The sequence below is a fragment of the Rhinolophus hipposideros genome (genome assembly GCF_964194185.1).
Source record: "Rhinolophus hipposideros genome assembly, chromosome: 7".
NCBI lineage: Eukaryota > Metazoa > Chordata > Mammalia > Chiroptera > Rhinolophidae > Rhinolophus > Rhinolophus hipposideros.
In genome coordinates this window covers 58714973-58740190 of record NC_138053.1, presented here as the reverse complement: position 1 = coordinate 58740190, position 25218 = coordinate 58714973, and the positions used below count along the sequence as shown (strand labels likewise).

Genomic DNA, 25218 nt, shown 5'->3' with positions numbered 1-25218 from the left:
GTAGATTTTTCTGAGCCATGCTATATCTGAGCTGTATCTTTAGTATTAAGAAAGTAAAAATTGGTATGAATTTAAGGGATAATCATAGATTGAAAAACAGAAGTTTGATGATAAAGGGAGAGTATAATCTAGCTGTTGGGAAGCAAAGACCACAGCACTTTGAAGCCAAAAAAAAAAAAAACCCCTAGGATTAAATTCCAGCCCTGTCGCTTTTGCTACTCCTATTACTACTTGTATGTACTATTAGTTGAGGCATTTTGATAATATTGCAGTGATGAATTCCAACCCTCACAGTCTGAATGTGTGTAATCCTTTTTAATTCCATATCCATTCCAACCTTACAAAGAAGGGGATAGGAAATAGTCATCCTTCAAAATTACAAAACACCTGCTTCTCCTATGAAGCTACCTAGACCCTCCCATGCAGTTAATCATCCCTTTCTCTACCATAACAAATTTTAATGTCATTCTTAATGACATTCATATATTGTTACAGTTATTAGTCTCTTCCTTACTAGACTGAATTTTTCAAGAGAAGGGATGCTGTGTTATCCTGCACTGCCACATCATAGGAGCTCAGTGAACGCCACACACAGGGTAAAGATCCTGTACATTTACAGTGTGTTTTTGGATTTTTTGAGGTTTTTGAGGTATAGCAAATCAGTTATTGACCAAAAGAAAAAGTGCTATAAAAAATAAATTCAGTTTCTTTCGGTGTTCATTTTAACTTTGTGATTCAAATAAGTTTTTTCTAAAAAGCACTTGTTTCTTAGATCGTCAGTTTCCTCATCTATAAAAATGGGATTTACCCTGCCCCCAATACACACGCGTACGCGCACGCACACACACACACACAGACATACATACACACGTACAATATACTTACAGGATTTTTGTGAAATTTAATGAGAAAATTCATGTAATTCGTCTAACCTGGTCTGTGCCACATAGTGGCTATTTAAAATGTTTGGGGAGACAAAGGCATATAAAAGCTAAATATCATTAAGTCATTATGTCCAAAAATTCAATAAATTAGTATTTAAAATTTAAGTATTTTAAAATACAAAGCCATCTTTGAGGGGAAAAAAACATAAAAGAGTTGGAAGTAGTCATGAATGGTGGTAGAGTAAGAAACGTTTTATCATGAGGCTTTTGTATTTTTTTTTTAAAACGCTACTTTCATTAACAGTTTTTTTTTTAACATGTTTAAGCCGAACTGGTGATATTAATTATAAGCAGAAGCAGGCTTTTCATGGTAAAGTGAACAAAACCGACTAATATTTACTTCTTGTAAATGTTGTCAGTCACTTTCTATGTCATCCTGCACGGTAAAGAAACATAACTAGCCGAAGCCTGGACCAGACTCAGTGTTACCTGTCTTTCTGTGGAGTACCTACAGAAATCGGAAGGATGCATAGCAAGGAGATAGACACAGGTGCCGGGAAGTCTCCCAGAGAAAAGGCAACACTGTTACCAGATCAGCAGCAGGGAGCCGCTGTTCAGTAAGGGAACCAGAAGGCCAACATCCAGACAGGCAGATTAGTCTCAGTGCCCCTTTAAGCCCTAGAAGATGCCATCTCCTTTCATTTTCCTGATTCTTTTTCTTAAGTGAAATAAAAATGATATATTTTCATTTCTGTTTCTGGCTTTTATTGTCCCAGACATCCAGAAAACAAATTTGCTGACAGTAGTGGAAGACGATCGCATACCTCTTTGTGAAAGGAACAAGATTTATTCCTATTTTTCTGATTCCTCCAGCAGTGAAAGGACTATGGATCTGGTTTTGGAAATGTGCAATACCAATTCTATCCACTGGTGCGGCATTTCAGGAAGACAGCTTGGAAAGTTACATCCAAGTTCTTCTCTCTGCCTTGCTCTTACTCTACTGTCTTCAGTACAGGGACTGCAAGTATGCTCTCTTTTCAATAATTTCAATAGTTGGGGGCCATTAACCCACAGTCGTATACTATATCCATATTTTCTCTAGTAATTACCAATGAATGAAAATTTAGGCCTGTATCTTTCTCTCAATAGAGCATCTCCGGCTTAAGACTAACAGACACGTTTTTAAAGAGAACATATGAATATGATGACATCGCACAAGTCTGTGTGGTATCTTCGGCCATTAAAGTGGAAAGCTGAAGAAAATTTCCAGTGTTACGGTTTTCATTGAGTTTCAACAGAACTTTCTGTATTTTTGTCATCGTTGTAAACTGATCAACAGCAAAAATAAGTATATATTATTTAAATTTCTTTCCTTTACAACAGTTAAACTACTAAGTATTTGTTTTCAAAAAAACCATCTACTGATTTTATCTTGTAAGTTATATGCTAAATTAACATTTGTACATTTTCTACACAATGTCTATTTGATTTCATTTTAGAAGACCACTGGACTTTGTTCTCCAAACGCTCTGTATTTGAGGCCATGTGTCCCTGGAACAGGGATTAGGAAAATTTTTATGTCAAGAGTCGGATACTAAATATTTCAGGCTTTGCAGGCCTCGTGGTTTCTGTTGAAAATACTACACTGCTTTTGTAGTATGTGAGTATCCAGTAGGCAAAAGGAACACGGTGTTGTTTACAAAACCGGGCAGCTGGCCTGCAGGCCATAGTTGCCAGCCTCGATCTAGAAGATAGTTATTTCTTCAAACTTTAGAATTTGTGTAATACTTTATTTAGAAATATTTCATTTAACCCCCATGTTTATCCCAGCTCCTCAGTCAACAGAAAATGTTTAAAACAACAGGGATAGCCCTCATGTAACCTTACATTTGCTAACACAGTATGAATTTGTCTGGTTGTTTTCAAAATTATTTTATTGGTATGTATCTGTGTTTGTGTATACATACAAACACACACATCTAAGTTTCAGTTACAGCAGATCAGAATTGGTTTTATTTCTTAGATTGTTGAATACTTTGTTAACTTTTAATTAAGAAGCCTGATAATTTTTACGTCCAAAAGTCCTGTTTTTTTCCCATTAAAAAATAAGCCACTTCATAGGCATATTTTAAAGGATTTCCAGCTTCTGATAGTTGATTTTGAACTCTAAATTATGTAATATTATTAAACTTTCTATTTCTGCATGTAATTACACTAATTTACTTATGCCATGAACAAAACAGTGAAAAGTTAAGATTCTAAACAACTTTGCAACATGAATGTAATAAAAGTTTCAATATTTTGTCAGGAAAACAAAAGGTAATGCTGTTAAATAAAAACTTATTTTGGTAAATTGCAGTTCAAGGATGTATATATAATTGCTTAAATATAAGAGTACATTAAGTCAAATACAAAAATTGGTTTTCCTTAAATGCATAATTATCGATTGCCATGACAAATTGGTCCAAAGTGAAAGTTACATTTGGAGTGAGATTTGCCCCTTAAATTGGAATGATAATGAAATGTCTGTGCAAAATAAAATACAAGAAGTGTAAAATGTCTGTCTGTCTTCCAAAATGAATAAGATTAAGTGACGAATAAGATTTTATAGCCATTGCTATAAAGTGGGTGTTTTGATTGTTTGTTAAGCATCTTTTCATGACTGACCCTTCTATTTTATTCTGTTTCAAATTTTAAAAGTAGTAACATATATAATGGTCACTTGAAATGTGCTACATAATTTGACTTAATTACAAAGTCCCTTTAAAAGCAATAACCTAGACACATATTGTTCATTCTTTAAGTAAAGGTTAGATAATGTCATCTTAGAAAGGACCTGTTTAAACCATATTATAAAAATTAAACAATTTGATATATTAAATGAAAATGTAATTTGCATAAAAAGGACATTTTAAGTTTAACAGCATGATAACAGCTACAGCTAACTACAATGAAATGTGGTTAATGGCAGTTAATCATTCCTAAGTAGACTGTATATAAAGATTTAACCTCAATGCTCTCTTGTTCTAGATAAGCAAGAATGCTATTGGGGGCATTCCTTAAAATTTTAAGAGTAGCTAGCAAATCCAACTACACAAAACTCTTTTGAAAGGCAGTGATTCCAACGTGATGAAGGTACTTGAAAAGCAAAACTGGCTTGAATTCAATGGAAATCCAGGTAAGTGGACAGATATCATCTAGAATAATTTGTTATAGGTGGTATATTAGCAAAAAAAAAACAAACTTGAATGGAAAAAAGGAAGAAATAGGCCAATTCCCATTACTCCTTATAAAAAGAATGACTACCTTCACAACAGATACTAGCAAATCAAGACATTGTTTTAAAGTGTTTTTTCATATAAAGTCTTTGTCTGATTTTGGTATTAGAGTAATAGGTATATAAAATGAGTTTGGAAATGTTTCTTCCTCTTCTATTTTCTGGAAGAGATTGTATAGAGTTGATGTTATTTTACCTTAAGTGTTTGGCAGAATTCCCTATTGAAATCATTTAGGGTTATTGTAGTTTTCTTTTCTGGAAGATATCTATTTCTTCTGTGAGATTTATTTTGTCTAAATTGTTAAATATATGGACCTGGAGTTCGTTGTGTTATTTTCTAGTGATCCTTTTAATGTCTACAGGATATATGCAGTAATATCTCCTTTCACTTCTGATACTGTTGATTTGTATTTTCTCTATTTTCCTAGTCAGTAAGCTGGAGGCTTAACCAATTTTATCAATCTGAAAGCATTTTTAATGCACTCAAGATGGTTATACTACAAATTTTACTTACTGAACACTAAATAAGAGTGACTAATTTTTAATTAAGGATCAACTTTGCTTGTTTTTCATCAGTCATCACTTTCATTTAGTACTTCATTTTGTGTAACACTTGAACACTAGGAGCTGAATTTAACTTATGAAAAATTAAGTTAATTTAGATGGAATATAGGACATTTAATTCAGAGGGCCTGAGACCCAAGTCCTGCTCTTCTCCGGCCAAAACTATGTGTTTGTATAGGTCTTCATTGTAGCCTGAACTCAGGGGGATTGGGTATTTGCTGGTCTCACTGAGGAGAAATTTCTAACCTAGTGCTGCTCTAATTTAGAGTCTTTGGATCTACATCAGAACCCCCTGGTGTACTGTTTAAAATGGTGCTTCCTTGTTATGCGACCTACTAAAGAAAAATTGAAAGTGTGGTCCTGCATCTGCGTTTTTAACAAATACCCTGGTGATGATTCTTACAGTGAAATTATAGAACCACTGGTCTAATCTCACAAAGGGAAAGAAAGGAAACGTTAGTTTTTAAAGTTCAAGATAATAAGTAGTCTTTTGAGAATAGTTAGAGTAAGGCCCTGATCATCAGCATTACTTTATTTTTGTTTTCTCTCAAGCACTTGTGAAATCATGACAGGTCTCCCCAACTTAACCAATTTCATAATTAACAAACAAGAAATTCCAGTTGGAATTAGAACAGTCTCACCCATCACTGTAGTTAGAGCCATGTCATTAATACCTAACAATGCCATTTCTCGCCACAAACTTCTAATTGCAGTATATTTTAAGCCCCCTATTATGTTTAAGTTGCATCAAATTAAGGTGAAGCATAAAACCAACATGCCAAACAAAATCATAGCAAGAGTATTATAGGAACAAGCATTGTTAGTGATAGATGCTTTTTGTTATCCATCAAATAATTACTGTTTAAAAAAACAAAACGGTGTTTATGGGCACATAACTAAACACCACTTAGAAAATCCTTAAGGGCCAAGTCATTGGCTTATTTAAATGTAGGTATATTTGAGAGTTTCGATGGTAAGGTCACCACTGAGGAAATTGTGCTAGTTAAACTGAATAGTTGGTTATACAACTGACCTAACCAGTACCATTAAGGATTCCTAAGTGTATTTTATTATGTACTTAGCATAAGTGGCCATGCGAGTGGTACCCATACAAAACTGCAGGCAAGGTTAGGTAAGAACTATGTAGAAAACCTGAGCATCCTGCCTAGGTTCACTTTATACATTCACAGCATCTGTTTTTTCTTTTCAAAACAACAGCCCTTCCACTAAATGCTGCTTTCCACCAGCTCCCAGGATTCCCTGTTACCCATCAGAACAAGTAGCATTAAAGACAGTCCTGCCCTTGGGGTATGTATTCGTGACTGACATCCTTACCAAAGCTAAACCTAGGTAACAAATTTCTTCTCTCCAGACATGCAGCTCAGTGGCAAGTACACTTCTAACCCAGCATGAGAAACCTTTCCTCTTAGTCATCTCCCCTTTCAAAAAAGTTTGCTTAAGGGAATTTGGAGCTAGAGGACTCACCAATAAAAGAGCCTTACTGTTCAATCGATACACTCTTGTTATTAAGTCTAATGTACAAATACGATGATGAAGATTTGAAAATGGTACGCTGTCCAGTGCTGTACTGCCACTTAACCAGGCTACTGATGATTCGTTTACAAAGAAGTCATGTTATGTTCAAGTCTGTTTGTGATAAACCTACTATCTAGACAGATTTATTCCTCAGGGTTTTGGTTTTTGGTTTTTGGCCACTATGTACAGCAAACGCTTCAGAGTCATAACCATTTGCACTCTGGGCTGGGGTCCCTGGCCAAGTCAGGAGTGGTCTTCGGTGCTGCTGCTGAAGGATCTGCTCCGGATGTGATTTCTCAGCTGTTCGATAAGTTCAGGATTCTGTTGCTGTATCTGCTGAGCAAACTGCTGTCCCCTGTAAGTAAAGAGGCAAAGTGGTATGAATGAGGGGATTTCCAGTCTCACAACACTGGTGCAGAAAGAACTGCAAAGGATGTGGGTACCACCCAAAGAGAACTTTTTCTATAAAAACAAGTTTTAGAATCACAGCTTTAGTATCTGCAAGTTTACCTATGCCTCCAGATGGCATTATTATAGGGCATTGCTTTTTATAAGAAACGAAACACCCAAGCTAAAAAATGAGTTCCTGAATTGGGTGAAATTCATCCTGTCTGGTGCTTAACCACAAATAAGCAGAGGGCTAAAATGTACACGCTTTTATTGTACGTGCTCAAACATAAAGCAAGGTATTGCTCTTTTAGTCAAGTCTTAATAGTCTTCGTACTCTTGTCACAAAAAGGTGTCACACTCTTTTTGGGATGTGCAGAGAAGTCACTGAATAGAACTGATTTTTAGAAAGGCAAAAAATTTAATACAAATTCCTGAAGTGTGAGCCTCAATTGCAAGTGTTAGACATCACTATAATCATGCCACTTAAAGATCACTCTAAAAATGCAATATTGCAAATGGTGTTACGTGGTCATGATCACAAACAGCAAATGGTACTTGTGGCTTCGTATAAAATTTTCAGTGACAGCATCACACACAGAGTCAGAAAGCAGAGTACAGTATCTTAAGCAACATGGATGGAAGTGAAGATAATGAGAAGATGCAAGGAGTCCCTTTAGTGATGACACGCACTGAAAAACTTGGAATATATTAGGTTGGTGCAAAAGTGCAGTTTAAAAGGGTAAAAATAACTGCAAAAACCAGAATTACTTTTTCGTAATAGTCTCCTAAATTGAAAATTAATATATGTAATACGTGATTTTTAAATATATAGGTGGACCTAAATGAAAGTATATGTTAAGTAGCTATTTGACTCATCTTCATCCTTGAGTAACTATTCAAATCGGCCCGAAAACTTTTTCTTGGATCCAGATCTTCTATATTCCTGCCCTTCAGTCTGAAAATTCCAACTTACCAACTTTTTAGATTTAATAACTAGTGAGGCCACAGATACTAACAGTAAAACATAAAAGTTAAAAAAGAAAGCCCTGGTTCCTTCATAGACAAAATGTAAAACATACATTTTTACTATTTCTGCTTTAAGTAACACTTACGCTTGGATGAGGCTGGACAGGTCAGTTAGGCCCCCAACTCCAGCAGCAGGTCCCCCAATGGCATTTGTCATCATTCCTGACATTCTAGAGTAGGCAAGAGATTGGCATACATTCTTTACAGGTAAGATAGTGGCCAAGGACAAGTCACTTAAATATACGTACATTGTGTAGGAAGTTAGGCCAAATGTGTGTGGCTGTAAGTTCCCATTGACCGGCATACAGGGCAGTTTTATCATTTTGGAGCTGATGTGCTCAAATTAGGATCCTGCCAAGTGGAAGGGGGAAAATGTAATCCTTCGTTTCTACATACTTACAGCTGTTGAACTTGAGGGTTCTGCATTAAACTTGCTGCCTGGAATTGAAAAACGGCATTTCTCGTTAAAAGTAGTTAATATTTAGAGAACTTTAACAAAGATTTTTAAGAAACCAAACAGAGGAATGAAAGCTAAACCATGAATGTACTAAGATTTTGTAGAGTTTTAGTGTGCTATACAAAATGAATAGGTAATGTAAAAAAGGTACTAGAAAAAAAATGGCATTTAAAATACGTTGCAAGGATAGAGAGATTACACAACACTATAAGGATATTGACAGCAGTATACTTATTACTACTGATCAGATCAATAAAGTCAGAAGGAGAAAGAAACTTTAAAGGTATAGTTAAAGAATCGCCTACACTTGAGAGGGTCCACTTCAAAAGAGTACTCTTAAGACCTTGTTCCCTGGGGCATAACAGTTTCAATCCTTCCCATCCTTAAGTAGAAGGGGAACTGCTTATACACATACACTTTTGAAACGTTCCATTTTGAAAGCATAAATAATTTTTTCTTGCCTCAAATTGGTAGTTGACAATAGTCACATAAAATTTAATTTTAGTCTAATCTTTGTAGACAGTAGTTAACTCCAAGAGCTGTCTCCAAAACTCCTCCTTTAATCTCTATCAAACTAACCCGTTTGAAGGGTCACACAATGTTTTTAACCCACACCTCACTTCAGTAGTTGGCATCTTGAGGGCTAAGCCAAATCGGAAACCAAAAGAAATCCATTTTCACACCTTGCTGCAATAGCACAACCTGAGGCCTAGAATTGGGCAACAATGTTGAAAAGACAAAACCTCAGAGAGACACATCTGTTGTATTTAGGTGGTAAGACCTACTTAAATTTGGTTGGCCTTAATCTTGAGACGCAAAGAGAATTACCGAATTACTTGCAAGTTAGTCAAACATTATTTCCCTGGTAATAAAAGCAAGCGATGGCTTTCCAAATACCTCATTTAGAGTCAGTGATTCAAAAATTAATTACTGTCTACAAAGACTTTAACAATTTTAAACTACCAACTGCTACAAACCTAGCAAATGTTCAAAAGACTTTTTTATCTCACTAGGAATGAGCCATCTGTACACTTCATCTCAACTGAAGATTTAGTGGATGCAAGACATTTTTTTATGGAAACAAAGATGAGTAAGAAGTGGGGCGGCCTTCCAAGGGTGCAGCATCTGGTACAATAGTTCTGAGCCAGAGGTACAGTCACCCAAGGAGCTTTATCTGCCCAGGTAACATCCTGTGCCACTAAACCAGAGTTCCCACATATTGGACAAGAGCATGTGTGTTTTCAAAAAGATCTATAAATGATTTTGTTGGTTTGAAGGATGGGGTACATATAAATGAGAATTACATTAAAAGTTCAAATAAACTCTTAAGATAGAAAGGAAGCAGATAATGCTGACAGGAGAGCTTGGGAACCACAATAGCCAAGATCCTCAGACCCCAATTATTAGATATTTTCCTAGGGCTATTTTCATGTGAGAGAATGGTTTTTAATCTTTTGTAGAAATGCAGACCCCTATGCCAACCTGACAAAAAATAAGGTTCTCTCCCTAGAAAAATGCACATATCCACAGGTACAAAAATGTTTATATACAATTTCAGGGAATCCATGGGCTTCCTGAGGTCTATCCGTGGCTGTCTCATAAACAGGTACACGGGCAGGTGAAAAACCCTAGCCACAGGATTACATCACCACTCTGTTATGTTACCACCACCATTACAAAGGCTCCCTTATTTATTTCTAAAAAGTTTTGGAATAATACAGCTTTATGGAAAACAGAGCCAGCAGAGCAGAAAAGGAAATATACTCACCATACTAATGAATGCTGGATTATTTATTAAACTAGCCATGTCAAAGCTCAATCCAGTTCCTGTCTGTAAAACAATTATAATATCAGAATTATACTAACCACTGAAATTTAATTACAATAAATTGTGAATGACAGAAAATACTTCACTCATTTAGCATTAATAACTTACCGGACTGGAAACTTCTCTTAACTTCTGTTCTGCTATTTTCAGATTTGACTTGTAGGAATCATTTTCAGGGTCAAGATCTAGTGCCTTTTGATAACTTGTAACTGCTTCTTCAAATTTATTCATGGCAGTAAGGGCCAGCCTGAAAAGAATAGAGTAACAGAGTGTAAGATACATGATTAAAGAACATCAGGACATCACACACGTTGTCCAACTTCCGCCTTGGTATTCAATTTGAATCCAAATTATACTTAATTTATTCACTATACTATGGTTCACAGAAATATCACTAAAATTCCTTATAATTCTAAGATTCTGTAAGCCTGGACTCTCCATTCTGCTTGCTGACACCTTGGCTGCCCCATATTAATCATGAACCTAATGCTTAGAAATGAACCGTACCTACCCTTCCATTTTTTTAGCCTAATATGTGAAGTAATTTGCTTTATATATGATTAAGCTCCATAAAGGTATGAACTGACTAACGATCCTGTGGTTACATACCTCCATGATGCTAAAACCACTTCAAGGACTCTGAACTAGATTTGTGCTTCATAAGGTCACACTTTCTTCTTACTTCCTAACAGACACTGAATCACAATAAACATCAATTCACTATAAAAAATAAAAATAGGCTGTGGGCTATCATCCGACTATTCCTGAACAAGACATGTTACTTGTTAAATAGATAAAATTAGCATCATTTGCAAGTCAAATAACATTATTCTTCTAGTCTAGAGTTAGTTGTTAAATTTTTTTGTTTTCCTCCACCGAGTTAGAGTTTATTTATTAGAAAATGACTTCACAACTAAACAATAATGGTAACAATGGAAAGATAGTATTGAGGTTTTTTAAATTTGCTCTAGGTTTGTTTTTAACAAATTACTCCAATTACCTCACAGACCTCTGATCTCAATAAAATACAGTGCTTACCCACAGAGAAATTCTAAGACCCGAATTAGTTTTCTACCAGTCAACCATGAAAGATACTTCATCAGAGTCCTCAATTAATCAGCAGTCAATAAATACTTATTGAAAGCTTATTGTGCACAAGGCACTATTTTAGATTCCACAATGAAAAAGGTAAAGTTCTTGAGTTTAAGAAAATGTCATTCTACCTGGGGAAGACAAGCAACAAATATGCAAATAAAAGAATAATATTAAAGAGAATGAATAAGGGAGCTGCTCAAAGGCAGCCACATTGAAAAGACCTGAAAGAAAGATGAGAAGGAAGCAATCATTTGAAAATCATGGCAGGAGCATCCTAAATAGAAGCGGCTGTAAACGCAAAAGGTCTGAGAATGATGTAAGGTTGGTATGCTTAAGGAACAGGACAAAGGATGATGAGGAGGGAGAACAGAAATCAAAGTGTAGAAAGATGATGTCAGGAAGTAATCAGGTGCCAGATAATATAGGACCATGGTTTGGAGTCTAGCTTTTATTCTGGTTGCAGTGGAGTGACATGATCTGATTTATGGTTTAAAAGCTCTTTTTGGCTGGTCTGCAGAGGCTCCACAAAGAGGGGAGGCGGGGCAGGGGAGGGCATGGAGGCAGGGAGACCAGTTAGGAAGCTATTGCAGTAGCCTAGGTAAGAGATAGTAATTTGGACTAGGTTTATAAACAAAATAGCAATCAGTACTTGAATTCAAGATATATGTGGAAATTGGAATTAACAGGACTTGCTGATAAAATGTGTCAGATATAAGAATGAAGGATGACACCTAGACGTGACCTGAGCACTGGTAGGTGAATGATAGCAACATTTACTGAGACGGGAAAGATATAAGAAGGGAACAAGAGTTCTGTTTGGGACATGTTAAGTTTAAAATGCCTATTGAACATATAAATGGAGATGAAAAGTTGAATATTAATATGGCATTCAGACATATAATTTAAGACATGTAATAAGAGATCCATCAACATATACGGTTGATTCTCATTATTCAGAGTAGTTATGTTCTATAAAGCCACCGCAAATACTGATTTAGCAAATACTAAACAATTGCTCCTAGGGGGAATATGGGGTTAGGTTCCTGTGGTCACAACATTTTCGCCAACCAGTCAATACATAACCTTGTTTTATGTTTTTTCTGCTTGTGGAAACCTTATTGAATATATAGTATTGATTCATTAGCATTGAACTTACAGCCAATAGCACTAACTCATGCCTGAACAAAACTTACCTAACGTGTATTTTTTTTCATAAGGCACAGTACAACCTTCTTGTAGTTACGAACACGAGAAAATACTTCAGCCAACATTTGGATCCATTGTAAACAGGGAAATCAACAACAAAAGGCACAAAATGCAAAATATATATATAGCACTAAATAAACTGCAAAAGGACACTCATTTACAGCTGGAGCGCTGAAACAAAAAGGCAGGGCATCGCTTTATCTGACTTCAGCTCAGATCTTGCATGTCAAGTGACTCAAGTTTTTCACCACACTGTGAATGAACACAAAAGCACAGTGAATATTGAGTTGGGGTTACAAAAATAGTTTAGCAAGTAGGTGAATTCATAAATACAGAATCCATGAGTAATGAGTATCAACTATAGATGGAATTCAAAAGCATGGGACAGGATGAAATCAGAAGAGAGAAGAAACCCAAAGACAGGCAGCAGAGGAAAGGCCAGAGCCCTGAAGCACACTGTTATTTAGAGGGGCAGAAAAAGGAAGAAGCAATAAGGGGAGACTGGGAAAGAGCAGCCAGTGAAGGAAAGGAAAACCAGGAATTGTGGTGTCACACAAGCCTAGAGAATGAAGTATTTCAGAAATGACACCTTTTGTATTTGACTTGCAAAAAAATAAAATAAGTTGATCATGCCAAATACAAAAAGACGGGTAGGGTAAGGATACAGAACTAAACTTTGGCCTTGGCAAAATATAGACAACTGGTGGCCTAGAGCAGAGCTCTCAGTTGAGTGATACAGACAATTGAGCTGAGAGAGAATGAGAGGATGAAGATCAGACAGTAAGTACAGACAGCTATCAGGGGCTTTGAAGAGAAAGAGGAACTGAGAAATGATGCAACTTGGTGAAAGGATGATTCCAATGGCTGATTCTGTATGACCTTTTCACATGCGGTCATCATCACTTTTAGGGACAGGAAAACTGATGTTGTAGGAAAGAAAGGAGATGATTACAAGTATAAAGTCCTGGAGAAGGTACAAAGGGATGAGATCTGAAGCATGAATGAAGGAGGCATTAGTCTTAGGTAAGAACCCTCCCAGTTTAACAGTAGAAAAGGCCGTCTGTGTAGACACAAGTGCAGGTAGTTTGATAAATTTGGAAGTAGGAAGATGAGCTACTTTTCTTCAAAATGCCTCTATTTTCTCAGGTACAAAGCAATATCATCAACTGAGAGTCACCATGGAGGATGTAGTAGAAATTTGAAGAGAAAAGAGTAGGTGTCAAACGATCAACTAGAGAGCGGTACAGTGAACTTGAAAGGAAGTATAGTAGGACTGTCTGCCAAGATCTGAGTGCTCACGAGATGTGTGGCCTAAAACATCAAGTGAGTCTCCTCATTATGGCTATATGATCTTCTCTAACAACCAACCATTCACCATATAACTAATCATGTCTCTCCCAAATCACAGAAACTGCAGTCATTTTCTCCCTCAATGTATATTTTATCTTTTCGTTAGTTGAGAGGATGCAATATTAAGCAGGAAATTCAAAACCAAGCCATTAAGAACAGCATATCTGATACAACTTGGCACGACTTTGAACTTACCCCATTCTCCCATAGGCCTTGCTGTACTTTGAATCAATTGCTATTGCTTTTTCACAATCCTTTATTGCATCTGTGTAGTGACCTAATTTACTCTGAGCAGCAGCCCTAAGAGAAAGGAAAGAGAGTTTTATGATAAGCAGCCTTCAAGGCATTAATTTAGATTTTCAGGTTCTAATAAAACTACATTTCCCTTGTCCCAATTTGTATATCACTCCCAGTAAACATCTGAATCAAACTGTCTAAGATAATTCTATAATCTAATGAAAAGAAAATTCAGAAACAAAATTCAGAGAAAATATGCAGGCTGTCTTTCACTGTTTGCTCTGCTATAGAAAAGACAAACATGTGGGCTACACAACTGATCTACCTATTTATTGCCTTTTTAATTTGCCCAAACTGAAAACACTAGGATATTTGGTGTCACTAGGGAGGCACGCAGAGTAAGGGACGGCTATGAACGGCTACTCAGAGTTCTGTGCTGTTAAATGATCATTTTCCTAGTAAGGTTAAGATCACCTAGCAAGTCTAATTTAAAAATCCAACTTAACTGTGTGCCTAAATCTGGCTGTAAATGAAGGATGGCAATGTATTCCATCTACTTAGCACAGAATCTCTGAGCAATTAAGGACTGTTTAATCCCTTCCAGTTTACTTCTAACAAAACTCCTGGGATAACTGGGATCTAACAATATAATGAACTCACTCACTACCCTTCTACACAATCTGGAGAGTAGACAGCTCTCTGTTTCCCTACAGTAGGCTGACTCCAACCCTCAGGGCACTAGCAGACTAGTAGAATTTCTGTTCAACATGCAAGTCTTAACAACTGAAAAGTTCCAACATGTCTCCTGCCCTGCTTCCCACTACCACCCCATTCATTCTTCTCCAGACTACATATTTGTACTTTCTTCATTTAACTAATATATCTATTGAGGGTTAGCTAATGCACACACACTTTTCTAGGCATAATAGACAGAGCAGTAATCAAAATAATATTCCTGCTTCGATGTTGCTTAGATTCCTGGGGTCGGGAGATGGAGGGAGCTGGCAGGCTATAAAGAAAGCTGGTGGTTAATCCATTTTTCTGTCAGCCTTTCTTTTTATAGCATAACTGAGACCCTTACTTCTCAAACTAAGATTATAAAATTTGAAAGAAATAAACAGTCTCCTTTGCTGCACTTTAAATAAAAGTACAGGAATCAACAAACCTATTTTGGTAGTTTACGTGAAAAAGAAGTATGGGTTTATTTGATGGAATAATACAAACTAACAGCATGACAAGATGATCACTAAAATAAGAGGTATGGAATTATCATTTTCAAATAATTATGAAGAAAAAAATGAAATAAAATAACCCAGACAGTACAAGAAAAGTCCTCCCCCCCTCAAAAAAAAAAAAAGACAAGGGAAAGGAAAAGAACCTAAAAAATAAGATAGCAGAAAGCAATTCAAATATACAAGTAATTACAAAGTTGCATAGATAAAAATCAAATTCTCAAATTGTATAAATATCACTTAAGACATAACCACACACAGGTTGAAGTTTAAAGGGATTGAAAACACTGGACACTGTGACATTGGAATGTGAATTGATGTTATCTGTATAAATTGATGACTTTTCAAAAAAAATACTTCCTAGCTCTAAAAGGACCTGGAAGCAGTAACACTTCAGTAGCAATGATTACCTCTTGCGACCAAATCTTGGTTTTTAAATACCATTAGTAGAAATCGCTGAGCTCACATCTAGGGCAGAGAATGTACAAGGCAAATCTGGAATACCTTGTTCCCCGGAAAATAAGACCTACCCAGACAATCAGCGCTAATGCGTCTTTTGGAGCAAAAATTAATATAAGACCTAGTATTATATATATTCTATTCTGTTCTGTTCTTTCTGTTCTGTTCTGGTCTGTTCTGTTCTGTTCTGTTCTGCTCTGTTCTATTCTATTCTATTCTATACCGGGTCTTATATTATAAGACCCGGTCTTAATAGTAAATTAGTATATTATAAGTATATTATACTTATAAAATAGTATATTATAAGACCCGGTCTTAATAGTAAAATAAGACCGGATCTTATATTAATTTTTGCTCCAAAAGACACATTAGAGCTAATTGTCTGGCTCGGTCTTATTTTCAGGGAAACACAGTAACTTGTTGTCTCAGAAAGCAACAAATTATTCAAAAACAAATGAAGTTATATAAAAGGACACACAGCCAGTTTAAAGGGGCTCTCCCTAGCCAAATGGGGATAATTTAAATACAAAAATAATAAAAATGGTAACTTATTGTAACACATTGAATAGTGAATATTTTAAAATTCATGAGTTTATAATTATACTCCCAAAAACTGGGGGAGGAGAAAGGAGGAGGAAAACAGAAAAGGGGGTAAAGGGAAGAAAGCTCTCTACAGAAATACATAAGGAAATATATGTAAAGGATATGATAAAATTAGAAAATCATCATTTTGTAACCATCAGTGTATTAATGATTTAGGAGAAGATCATTGAATGGATGATAAAACATTGAGTAAAAGATTGTCGGGAAACAGGATATTCACATGATCTGATACCACAGATTATTTTTAATTACAAAAGGAACAATAGAAATGGTGGTCACCACCCTAAGATATCAAACTTAGAATCACCATTAATGGAACAGTTTGAAATTATGTGCCTTCTAATATAATTCAATAAATGGTACACATAAACATTTATGAAGACTTCATACCAAAATTTAACCTAAATTTAATCATGAGTAAACAATCATACAAATCTAGAATAAGGCACATTCTATAATATCATTGGCCTGAACTCCAAAAAAGTCTATGTCATGAAAAACAATAAAAAAAGACAAGGATATTGTCTAGATTAAGAGAGACTAAAGTGAAATATCAAAATGCAATTCTTGAGCTTTGACTGGATTCTGGATCAAGACATTGCTATAGAAGGTATTTGGGGGAAAGTTGGAGAAATTTCAGGGGTTTTTCTTGAGAAATTTCAGTATTAATGCTAATTTTCTTACATGTGAATGGTATGACACTAATGTGGAATATATCCTTATTCTTAGGATATATAATTTAAATACTTAGGATCAGCAAGAAAGTTGTAATTTTATACACACACACACACACACACACACACACACACACACACACTCACTCACCCACATAGAGACAGAGAGAGATAGAGGAAGTAAAAATGGCAGAATGTTAGTTACTACTGATTTTAGGATACGTGTGTATGGGTCCTCATCATATTACTTTTACAGTGAGTTTAAATAGTTTTTAAATTATATATATATATATATATATATATATATATATATATATATATATATCACATGCTGCCATATGACTGCTTCACCATGAGAAGTCTTCAAGTTGAAGCAATTCTGCTTTCTAATATTCACTGAATCAATTCAACTCAAACTTTTGTTGAACATCTATAATCAGCTAAACACTGACCTCAAAACCAAATATAAGAGATGAAAAAAATATATCTCTGCTCTCCAATCTTTCACTGTCTAATAGGGAAATAGATATGTAAATAAATAAACAGTATGATAAGTACAACAATGGAAGTATCAAAGGAAGAGACAACAGAGAAAGATGTGGTTTAACCCTATGCAGAGCTGTTTAATAGAACTTTCTATGATAGAAAAGCTCTTTATCTGTGCTACCCAATACTGTAGCCCCTAGCCAAGTGTAACTAACGAGTACTTGAAATAAGCTAGTGCAATTGAGGACCTGAATTTTTTATTTTATTAATTTTAGTAATTTACATTTAAACAACCACCTGTAGCTAGGAGCTACCATATTGGACAGCACCACTTCATAGGACGTGGCAGGGGAGGTGTAGGGGCATGGTCAGGAGGTTGCATAGAAAAGAAATTAAGCAAGTCTTCCCAAGAGAAGCATCACCTAAAGGGTCTTGAAGGATGATTAGCAGTTGAGCAATTAGATAAAGTAGGAAATATTCTAGACGAAGGAGTACATAAAAGCATGGATAGATGTCCCACCATGGTATTTTTAAGAGATCAGTAAATTTCACATGACAAGTGCATAGAAAGTAGAGAGAAGAGGAATGGAGTAGGAAGAAAAGATAATAAAGTGAAAAGAAAAGGAAGAGCCTAAGTTATAAAAGATTTTATGTATCATACTGAGGAGCTTAAATTCAATCATGTAGGTATCTGGAACTAGTGAACAGAAAGCCAAGAGTTAGGTGATTAATTTCACAATTTAGAAAGATCCTTTGGGCAGAAGAATGGAGTGGGGAGTGCAAGTAGAAATGGGAAGCCACTAGTTTAGAAAAGTTAAGAACCTGGACTAAGGGAGCAGTGATGAAAAAGGAGGGGGGAACAAATGAGTTACTTGGGAAGTATAGGGACAGGGAAACAGAGGCAGACACCCTGATCTCTGGATTCAGGTACTGATAATAAAACCAGGAATACAGCAGGAAAAATCAGATCCAGAAAGAAGAGTGGGCGGATGGGAATAGAATGACAGTTTCAATCTTGATAACTTTTGCTTTAGATACAAACTGCAAGCTAGGATGGAAGCAGATTTGCCTCGTTCACAAAAGAAAGAGGAGAGAGACTGAACCTCTGAAGCCAGGAAAGGGAAGAGAAGTCAGGCTACATTTTAATCTCCTGTGAGATGAGGCCAAACATGCAGGTGTGTGAACTGAATAACAATGTGGTCTGCTCTCTCTGCCCCTGCCGGCTGGTTATCAGGGCATAACTAATGAAATTCCAGCAGAACAATACAGTTCAAGTCCCCATGTTTTCAAACAACCTTGCTTTCTTTAGCTGGTTAGAGCAAGAGCACGAATATTACTTGTGCTCTATTTTTATGAAAAATAAGGCAAAAAAGAAATCACAGGTATCTTACATTTCCCACACTATATGTATCCTGCTAAATAAATTATCGCAAAAACCTGTTCCTACAACTAGGAATGACATTGTTTTTCAAAGAAACAGATATTAAAGGCCTAGGACTACGCTAGGGACTATGTATATATATAGGAGTATGTATATATATATGTGTGTGTGTGTGTGTGTGTGTATATATATATATATATATATATATATATATATATATATATATATGAGTAGTATACATATTACTCCTCACAACTACCCTGAGAACTGGTTAGTATTATCTCTATTTTACAAGTGAGGAAATTGAGGCTCAAAAAGGGTAAGTGGCTGCCCAAGGTCACACAGCTAGTAAGGGGCTGAACTGAGATTCAACGCCATGTTCAACAAACCAAGTCCAAATCCCAGTGAACCTAATGACTACATGGTGCTATGGAGGTGAAAGAAAACAAAATACAAAACAATGTGGTCTCTGTTCCCATCTTTCTCAGAGTTCACACTGTCACTGGCATTCCTTGGTACAATACCCTAATGATTCCTAATTTTGCCTTTCAAAGTACACTTTCCAACTTAAAATGGCTTCCCCCTTCCTCTGTCTTTCCAAGTTTTAGCTGTCCATCAAATCCAGCTCCAACTCAAATTCCCCGTCACGAGAGAAGCCTTCCAGACAAATTCTTTCCATCACGCTCTCTTTCCTGTCTATCTTCAATTCTGTTTATTGCCTCAGTCATTCAACCATCCAACCACCCCAGAAACATGAGACTGCTCTGGGTAAAGTAATGTACTCAGCAATGAGGTTGTATAAAATAAATAAGAATATTATCTAGGGACAGAAGACATAGAAAACTAGCTAGTTTAATATGAAATATTTAATATTATAAAGTACTTAGAAATGTTTTAGACCTATACTCAATCATTTGTTGTTTTATGTATAAAGTGTTAATGTGAGTGCTTAATCACTTCAACATCAGTGGAAATTTCTTATATTTCTTCTGTAGTCCTCCATGCATCCTATAAAAATTGGCTGAACTCCTGTGAGGTACTGTAGGAACTATAGGAGATACAAATAGATACAAGATCCAATCTCTGCCCTTCATCTGAAGAAATAAAACAAGTGTGCACATAACTGTAAGATAAGACAGAGTATATGATCAACTTACATAAATGTTACATATCATGGTAAGTGCTAGGAGTATAGAAAAAAAGCAAAAATAATTAACAGGTTTTCAAGGAAGGACTCAGGTTTTCCTGGTATCTAAGCTGAGCCTAGAGCATCATTAGGATCCTAAAAGACCAAAATAGAAGAAAAATGCTAGAAAAGAAAGGCCTGTGCCAACTGATCATTTTCTAACATATAAAAAGTCACTTCTATAAAAAGTATACTATGGTTCATCCTAGTAAGTTTAATATAAGAACAATATTTTGATTAGTAATAAAACTGTAAAAATTAATATCAAAAGGAAGATTTAGATCTGCTATTCTGAGCTTCCAACTCTTGGCAGCCAACTGGCTAAGAAAAATAGCAAGGGGTAGTTGGCAAGATTACAGGCTATTGAGATATTTATAGCGACTAGAGTCTTAAATAAAAGATCCTAAAGCTTTATTTAATATGTGTATCAAATACACGGTTTTCTAATTATTTAATATTAATTTGCATGCTCTATTACTGAACTCTTCAATAAATATATCATTTAAATGTGAAGAATATATCATTTATTCACATAAATGTGAATAAATATATCATTTAAATGAGAAGAATAGTTATTGACTTCAAGTTAACAATAATTAAATGAAAAGCAAGCATAGGTACTGCCAAGAACATCTTCTAATACAGTACTAGTGGACCTACGACTACTAATGAACCTTAATCTCATTAAAAATGAATGATTGATTTAGGCTCAGATTTACCATGTTCATAGTGAAAAGTGTATGGCTCACTGTGCTTTATAAATAAGCAATTTTCTGGTAACATTTATATCTGGTCATAACATTTTGTGACACTACTAAATGTATTTCAAGATTTCACATGCTAAATTAAAATATTATGTAATTACATCTAATTACAGAGAATGAAATTCAAACAAAACTACAGCTTGGGGAATTCATTCTCCACAAATTATTTGGATTTTCTATTTTTCTGGGTTAAATTATTAGAATAGGTTAATAATGGGATTTTTGTGTGAAGAAAGAAAATGTAGATTTCCAGTATCATCAAGTAAATCCATATGGATCCAACTCTTAGACAAAGAACAACTATAAATCACAAAAACAAAAACAAGAGAAAAAACTAATAGCAGCTCAGATGACCACGAATAGGAAAATGGCTAAGCAAACTGTGGTACATTTAAACAATGAAAATATTACTAAGCAATTAAAAAAAAAAGAACCACTGATACATGCAACAATATGGTTGAATCTCAAAACCAGTATGCCTATCAGGTAAATACTATTATCCACATTTTACCGAGAGGAAACTAAGGCATAGATATGTTAGGTAATTTGCTCAAGATCACGTAGGTAGTAAGTGGCAGAACCGGAAATTAGAATCCAAAGAGTCTGGCTCAGAACCCCAGCTCTTAATCACTTCCCTGTGATTGCTCCCTTCGTTGACTTCATAATTGACATCATATAGTCAACATAATGTAGACACAGTAGTCTTCTCACATTTGTGGGTGACATGAAACTAGGAACAAAAGCAAATACATTACAAACTATCCAAAAAGATTATGAATAAGATAAAAATCTACAAGGATAAGCTGTAAGATCCTGCATTTGAATCCAGACAACCAACTTTACCTCCAGTAAGAACACTGGTACACAGCAGGTGTTTGGCAAGAACATGTCAAATGAATACATGATTGAATGATAGGATAGAGAGAATGTGTAAAAAACAAAAAGACGCTTTAATAAGTCAAAAGCAAAATATGAATTTAGTAAATAATGCTACAAAATGCTAACATATAATTATGTTATTTAGAAGTAGATTAAGCGAAAGCCCTACAAGACTATTCTCTCAGACCAGTGCCAGATAAACTGTGTTAACTTCTGGAGATACACAGTAATAGATACAGGTAAACTGAAACAAGTTTAGAACAAAAGTGCAAGACATAAAGCTGTACAATCTGAAACGTTATTGAAGAAGCTGCGAACATTTAACACAGAGAAAAGAACTCAAATGAACATGATAGAAAACTTCAAACCGTCGAGTACTGTGATAAAAAAGAACATACATATTCTGTAAATAAGTGCCCTTAAGAATAAAAATAAAGCCTACTGAGTAAAGCTACAGGAGCTACATGAAAACAAATTCAGTGTGAATATAAGGAAGACAGAATTTTCTAACATAAAAATAACCACAAAAGAAAAAGTCGGCAGAGAAGGGAGTATCTCAGAAGAGTAAGAATACCCTAATATGGTAAGAATAACTCAATGAAAGGCCAAATTAACTTAAAGATCTCGTTCAAAACTAAGAACTTACTATATAATGAAAGGTCATTTTTATAAGGCTCTGTTATAAAAAGCTTCAGATTGGTTAAAATATTTATACCAGTCACCAAAATCAACTTGCAATGATAAAATTTAAATGTACAGGAAAAATAAGAAAATAGAAGTGATTTGTCAAGTCTGTAAATGGGGAGAGCTTTATGCCTAAACACACTGGAGTAAAACTCAAAAAAAAAAAAAAAAAAAGGAAAACAAATTTTTCTATATAAATATTTAAAACTTTTACATGTAAAGAACATCCTTTAAAAGGCAAGCAATATGCTGTACACTGAGAACAAAGGGATTGTATCTTTAATATAGAGCTGTGCTGTCCAGTACAGTGGACACAAGCCACATGCAGCTACTGAAATTTAAATTAATTTAAATTGATATTAAATTAAAATTTCACAGTTTAGTTCCTCAATTGCACTAGCTGTATTTCAAGTGCTCAACAGCCACGGTGGCTAGTGGTTACTGTATTAGACGATTCAGATATAAACATTTTCATCATAGCAGAAAATTCTATTGGAACTTATATTTAAAACAGAGTAATTTAGTGCAAGGAATTCATTACATGGCTGATAGAAGAACTGAGGTGTCAAATGAGGGGAAGGCGGCACAGTAATCCAGAGATTAGCAACAACGGGAAGCCTTTACTCCCTAAAACAGGACAAAGCCCAAAACCCAACATCACCTGGCAAAAGCTGGGACCATAGCAGGTATCTTGGGTGGGAACTGGAGACAAGGATGAGAAGCAGCCCCTGCTGGATAAACTCCCTGATGTAAAAAGAGAATAGCCCAACTTCTCCCTTTATTCTGTCCTCCAAAATCCTGCCAGCCAGCACGTCCCATGGCTAAACCCAGGCAAAATTCAGTTGACAATGGAGCCAGCAAAATGCAGCTGGTAGGGGTCAGACCCCTTTTAAAGGATAGAACAGGGAAAGAAAGAAGTCTGAGGTCAAACAGGGTAAGGCCTGGCACAGGTACAAATAGATCATTTAGAGGGGGGAAAAAATGGCCAACATTTTTTAAATACTTTACCTCACTAGAAATTAAGTATAAATTAGAACAATTACTATTAAAATAACATTATTAAATTAATAATAATAATTTATGTACTTAGTGCTGATAAAGGTATAAAACAGGTAAAAACATATACAGTCATACACTCCTAGGGAGGAAATTAATTTTCAAAATATTTTAAAAGGAATCGGAATAACTTTCCAATTTGCATGAACAATTTTTTAAATGTTTATACAGTTAGATCTCCTGAGTGCATTTCCAAGGATAACTCTTTAAAAAATCAGAAAATAATTTTAGAAACAAAGATGTTCATTGCAGCTTTAAAATACTGGGGAAAAAAAAGGACAACTTCAATGGCTTCCAGCAGGTCAACAGATGAGTAAATTAAGATACATCTATCCATTTATTAAAAGAACACTTTTAAGTGTTCGTCAGCCACAGTAATAGGTGCTGGAAATATTAAAAAGATGAAGAAGTAATAATAGACTAATTTATATCAATTTAAATAATGCTGATGAAGGATTTCAATAGAAGAACATGTTTATGATCTGCCTAATGAATAAAGCTGAATCTAAAATTGATTACACATCAAACAAAATATGCCAAAAGGTTAATAACAGTGGGTGCCTCAAAGTGGTGAGTTTGTTTTCTTTTTTTAAAATACTTTTCTGAACTTCCAAAATTTTCTAAATAAATAAATTTTATAGTTCTCCTTCAGAAGATTAATGCAAATGTTCTAGAACTATAAACATGCCACAATAGTGCCAGTTTACCTGTTGCAATAATAAACCGCATTATTTGGATCCAGTTCTATCGCCTGTGTGTAACAGTCTACTGCAGCAGCATAATTTTCTTCTTTCATGTGGTTATTGCCTAAAATAATCAGCAGGTATGGTAAGTACAATATGCAAGAAAAATATAAAGTCTGAAAGATAAGTTTTAATCATAGAATCTACAATAATACGAAGGTCAGCAACATGATTTTTCAGTCACACAGGAAATAAATTATATTAATGTTCGTATGTCTCATAAAATTCAGGCTTTACATGAGTAAAGGCAACAATTGTGATTATCTCATGGCAAAATCTAATCTCTTCTCACCTTCTTTATCTCCATCTCTCTCTTTCCTTTTAGAGCTGCCCCACTCGTGCCAACGCAACACCCTCCCCAATCTGGACTTGTATTCCACTTCTTCCTTGTCAAAATATACATCTGCTAAGTATCCAAGCCCTCAGAACTCTGCTGCGTGGGTAAGCTGGGAAAGCTAATCACGCTAACATGTGATTGCCAGATAACAAGTATATGTGCTGTTTCTTCCAGACACAGATTCTTTTTAAAAGGAGATTATTGGAGATTAATTTCTAGAAAGACAGAATTTAGATACCATGGCTAGCCTACAGGATACTGATTTTCAGGAAGAGCATCTGCAGATACATCACAATAAGTTAGCTAGGTTAACAACTGACCAGTAAAATACGGAATTTCTCATTGGCTATCTTTCACATTCCATTCAACAGAAAAATGTCCTGTTTACTTTTAAGAGCCAATGTTCAAAATGGAAAATTTTAAAACACTAGGATTAGGAGGAAGGATTTACATCCCAAAAGCCTCTATTGTTCCTTCCAGCTGTCCCTAAACCAGAAGGTCTCCTATTAACTTTCTTTTTTAATAGATCATTAGCTACTCAATGGGAGGAGGATGTAAATTTGCAGGGAACAGAAATAGAACAATGAAATTAAATGCAGGTAGATAAAAGCATCTAAAATCACAAGAAGTTACTGCAAATTAAGAATCAGAAATACATACAAAGAATGACTCCTAATGAGTATACCACAGTTTCTTTTGGGGTGATAAAAATGTTCTATAATTATGGTGATGGATTCACAACTCTGAATATACTAGAAACCAAGGAATTTGCATAGTTTAAAGGAGTAAATTGTATGGTGTGTGAATTATAATTCAATAAGGCTGTTTTTTAAAAGTTAAAAAAATTAATTTTTCTCCCCACCCCCCCCAAAAACAATGAATGT

General features: G+C 35.2%; 2 protein-coding genes across 5 annotated transcripts in view; one reads left to right on the top strand and one right to left on the bottom strand.

The window, feature by feature from the left end:
• Window positions 1-4464, top strand: part of TRAPPC13 (trafficking protein particle complex subunit 13) — a 38374-nt gene extending 33910 nt beyond the window's left edge. For 2 of the 4 annotated variants that reach the window (XM_081053978.1, XM_081053980.1), the window contains exons 11-12: window positions 1761-1908; window positions 2034-4464. In XM_081053978.1, coding sequence (XP_080910104.1) covers window positions 1761-1908; window positions 2034-2141 — 256 coding nt within the window. In that variant the 3' untranslated portion in view covers window positions 2142-4464. Of the gene's footprint in view, window positions 1-1757; window positions 1909-2033 lie in introns of all 4 variants that reach the window. The other 2 variants (XM_081053977.1, XM_081053979.1) reach the window with 1 other exon arrangement.
• A 767-nt stretch (window positions 4465-5231) lies between these two features.
• The window catches only part of SGTB (small glutamine rich tetratricopeptide repeat co-chaperone beta), a 33530-nt gene continuing 13543 nt past the window's right edge, over window positions 5232-25218 (bottom strand). The window contains exons 5-11 of the mRNA XM_081053981.1: window positions 23962-24061; window positions 13809-13913; window positions 10071-10209; window positions 9903-9965; window positions 8078-8115; window positions 7764-7847; window positions 5232-6616 (exon numbers count right to left, since the gene is read on the bottom strand). Of these exons, the coding sequence (XP_080910107.1) occupies window positions 6505-6616; window positions 7764-7847; window positions 8078-8115; window positions 9903-9965; window positions 10071-10209; window positions 13809-13913; window positions 23962-24061 (641 nt within the window). The 3' untranslated portion in view covers window positions 5232-6504. The remainder of the gene's footprint in view (window positions 6617-7763; window positions 7848-8077; window positions 8116-9902; window positions 9966-10070; window positions 10210-13808; window positions 13914-23961; window positions 24062-25218) is intronic.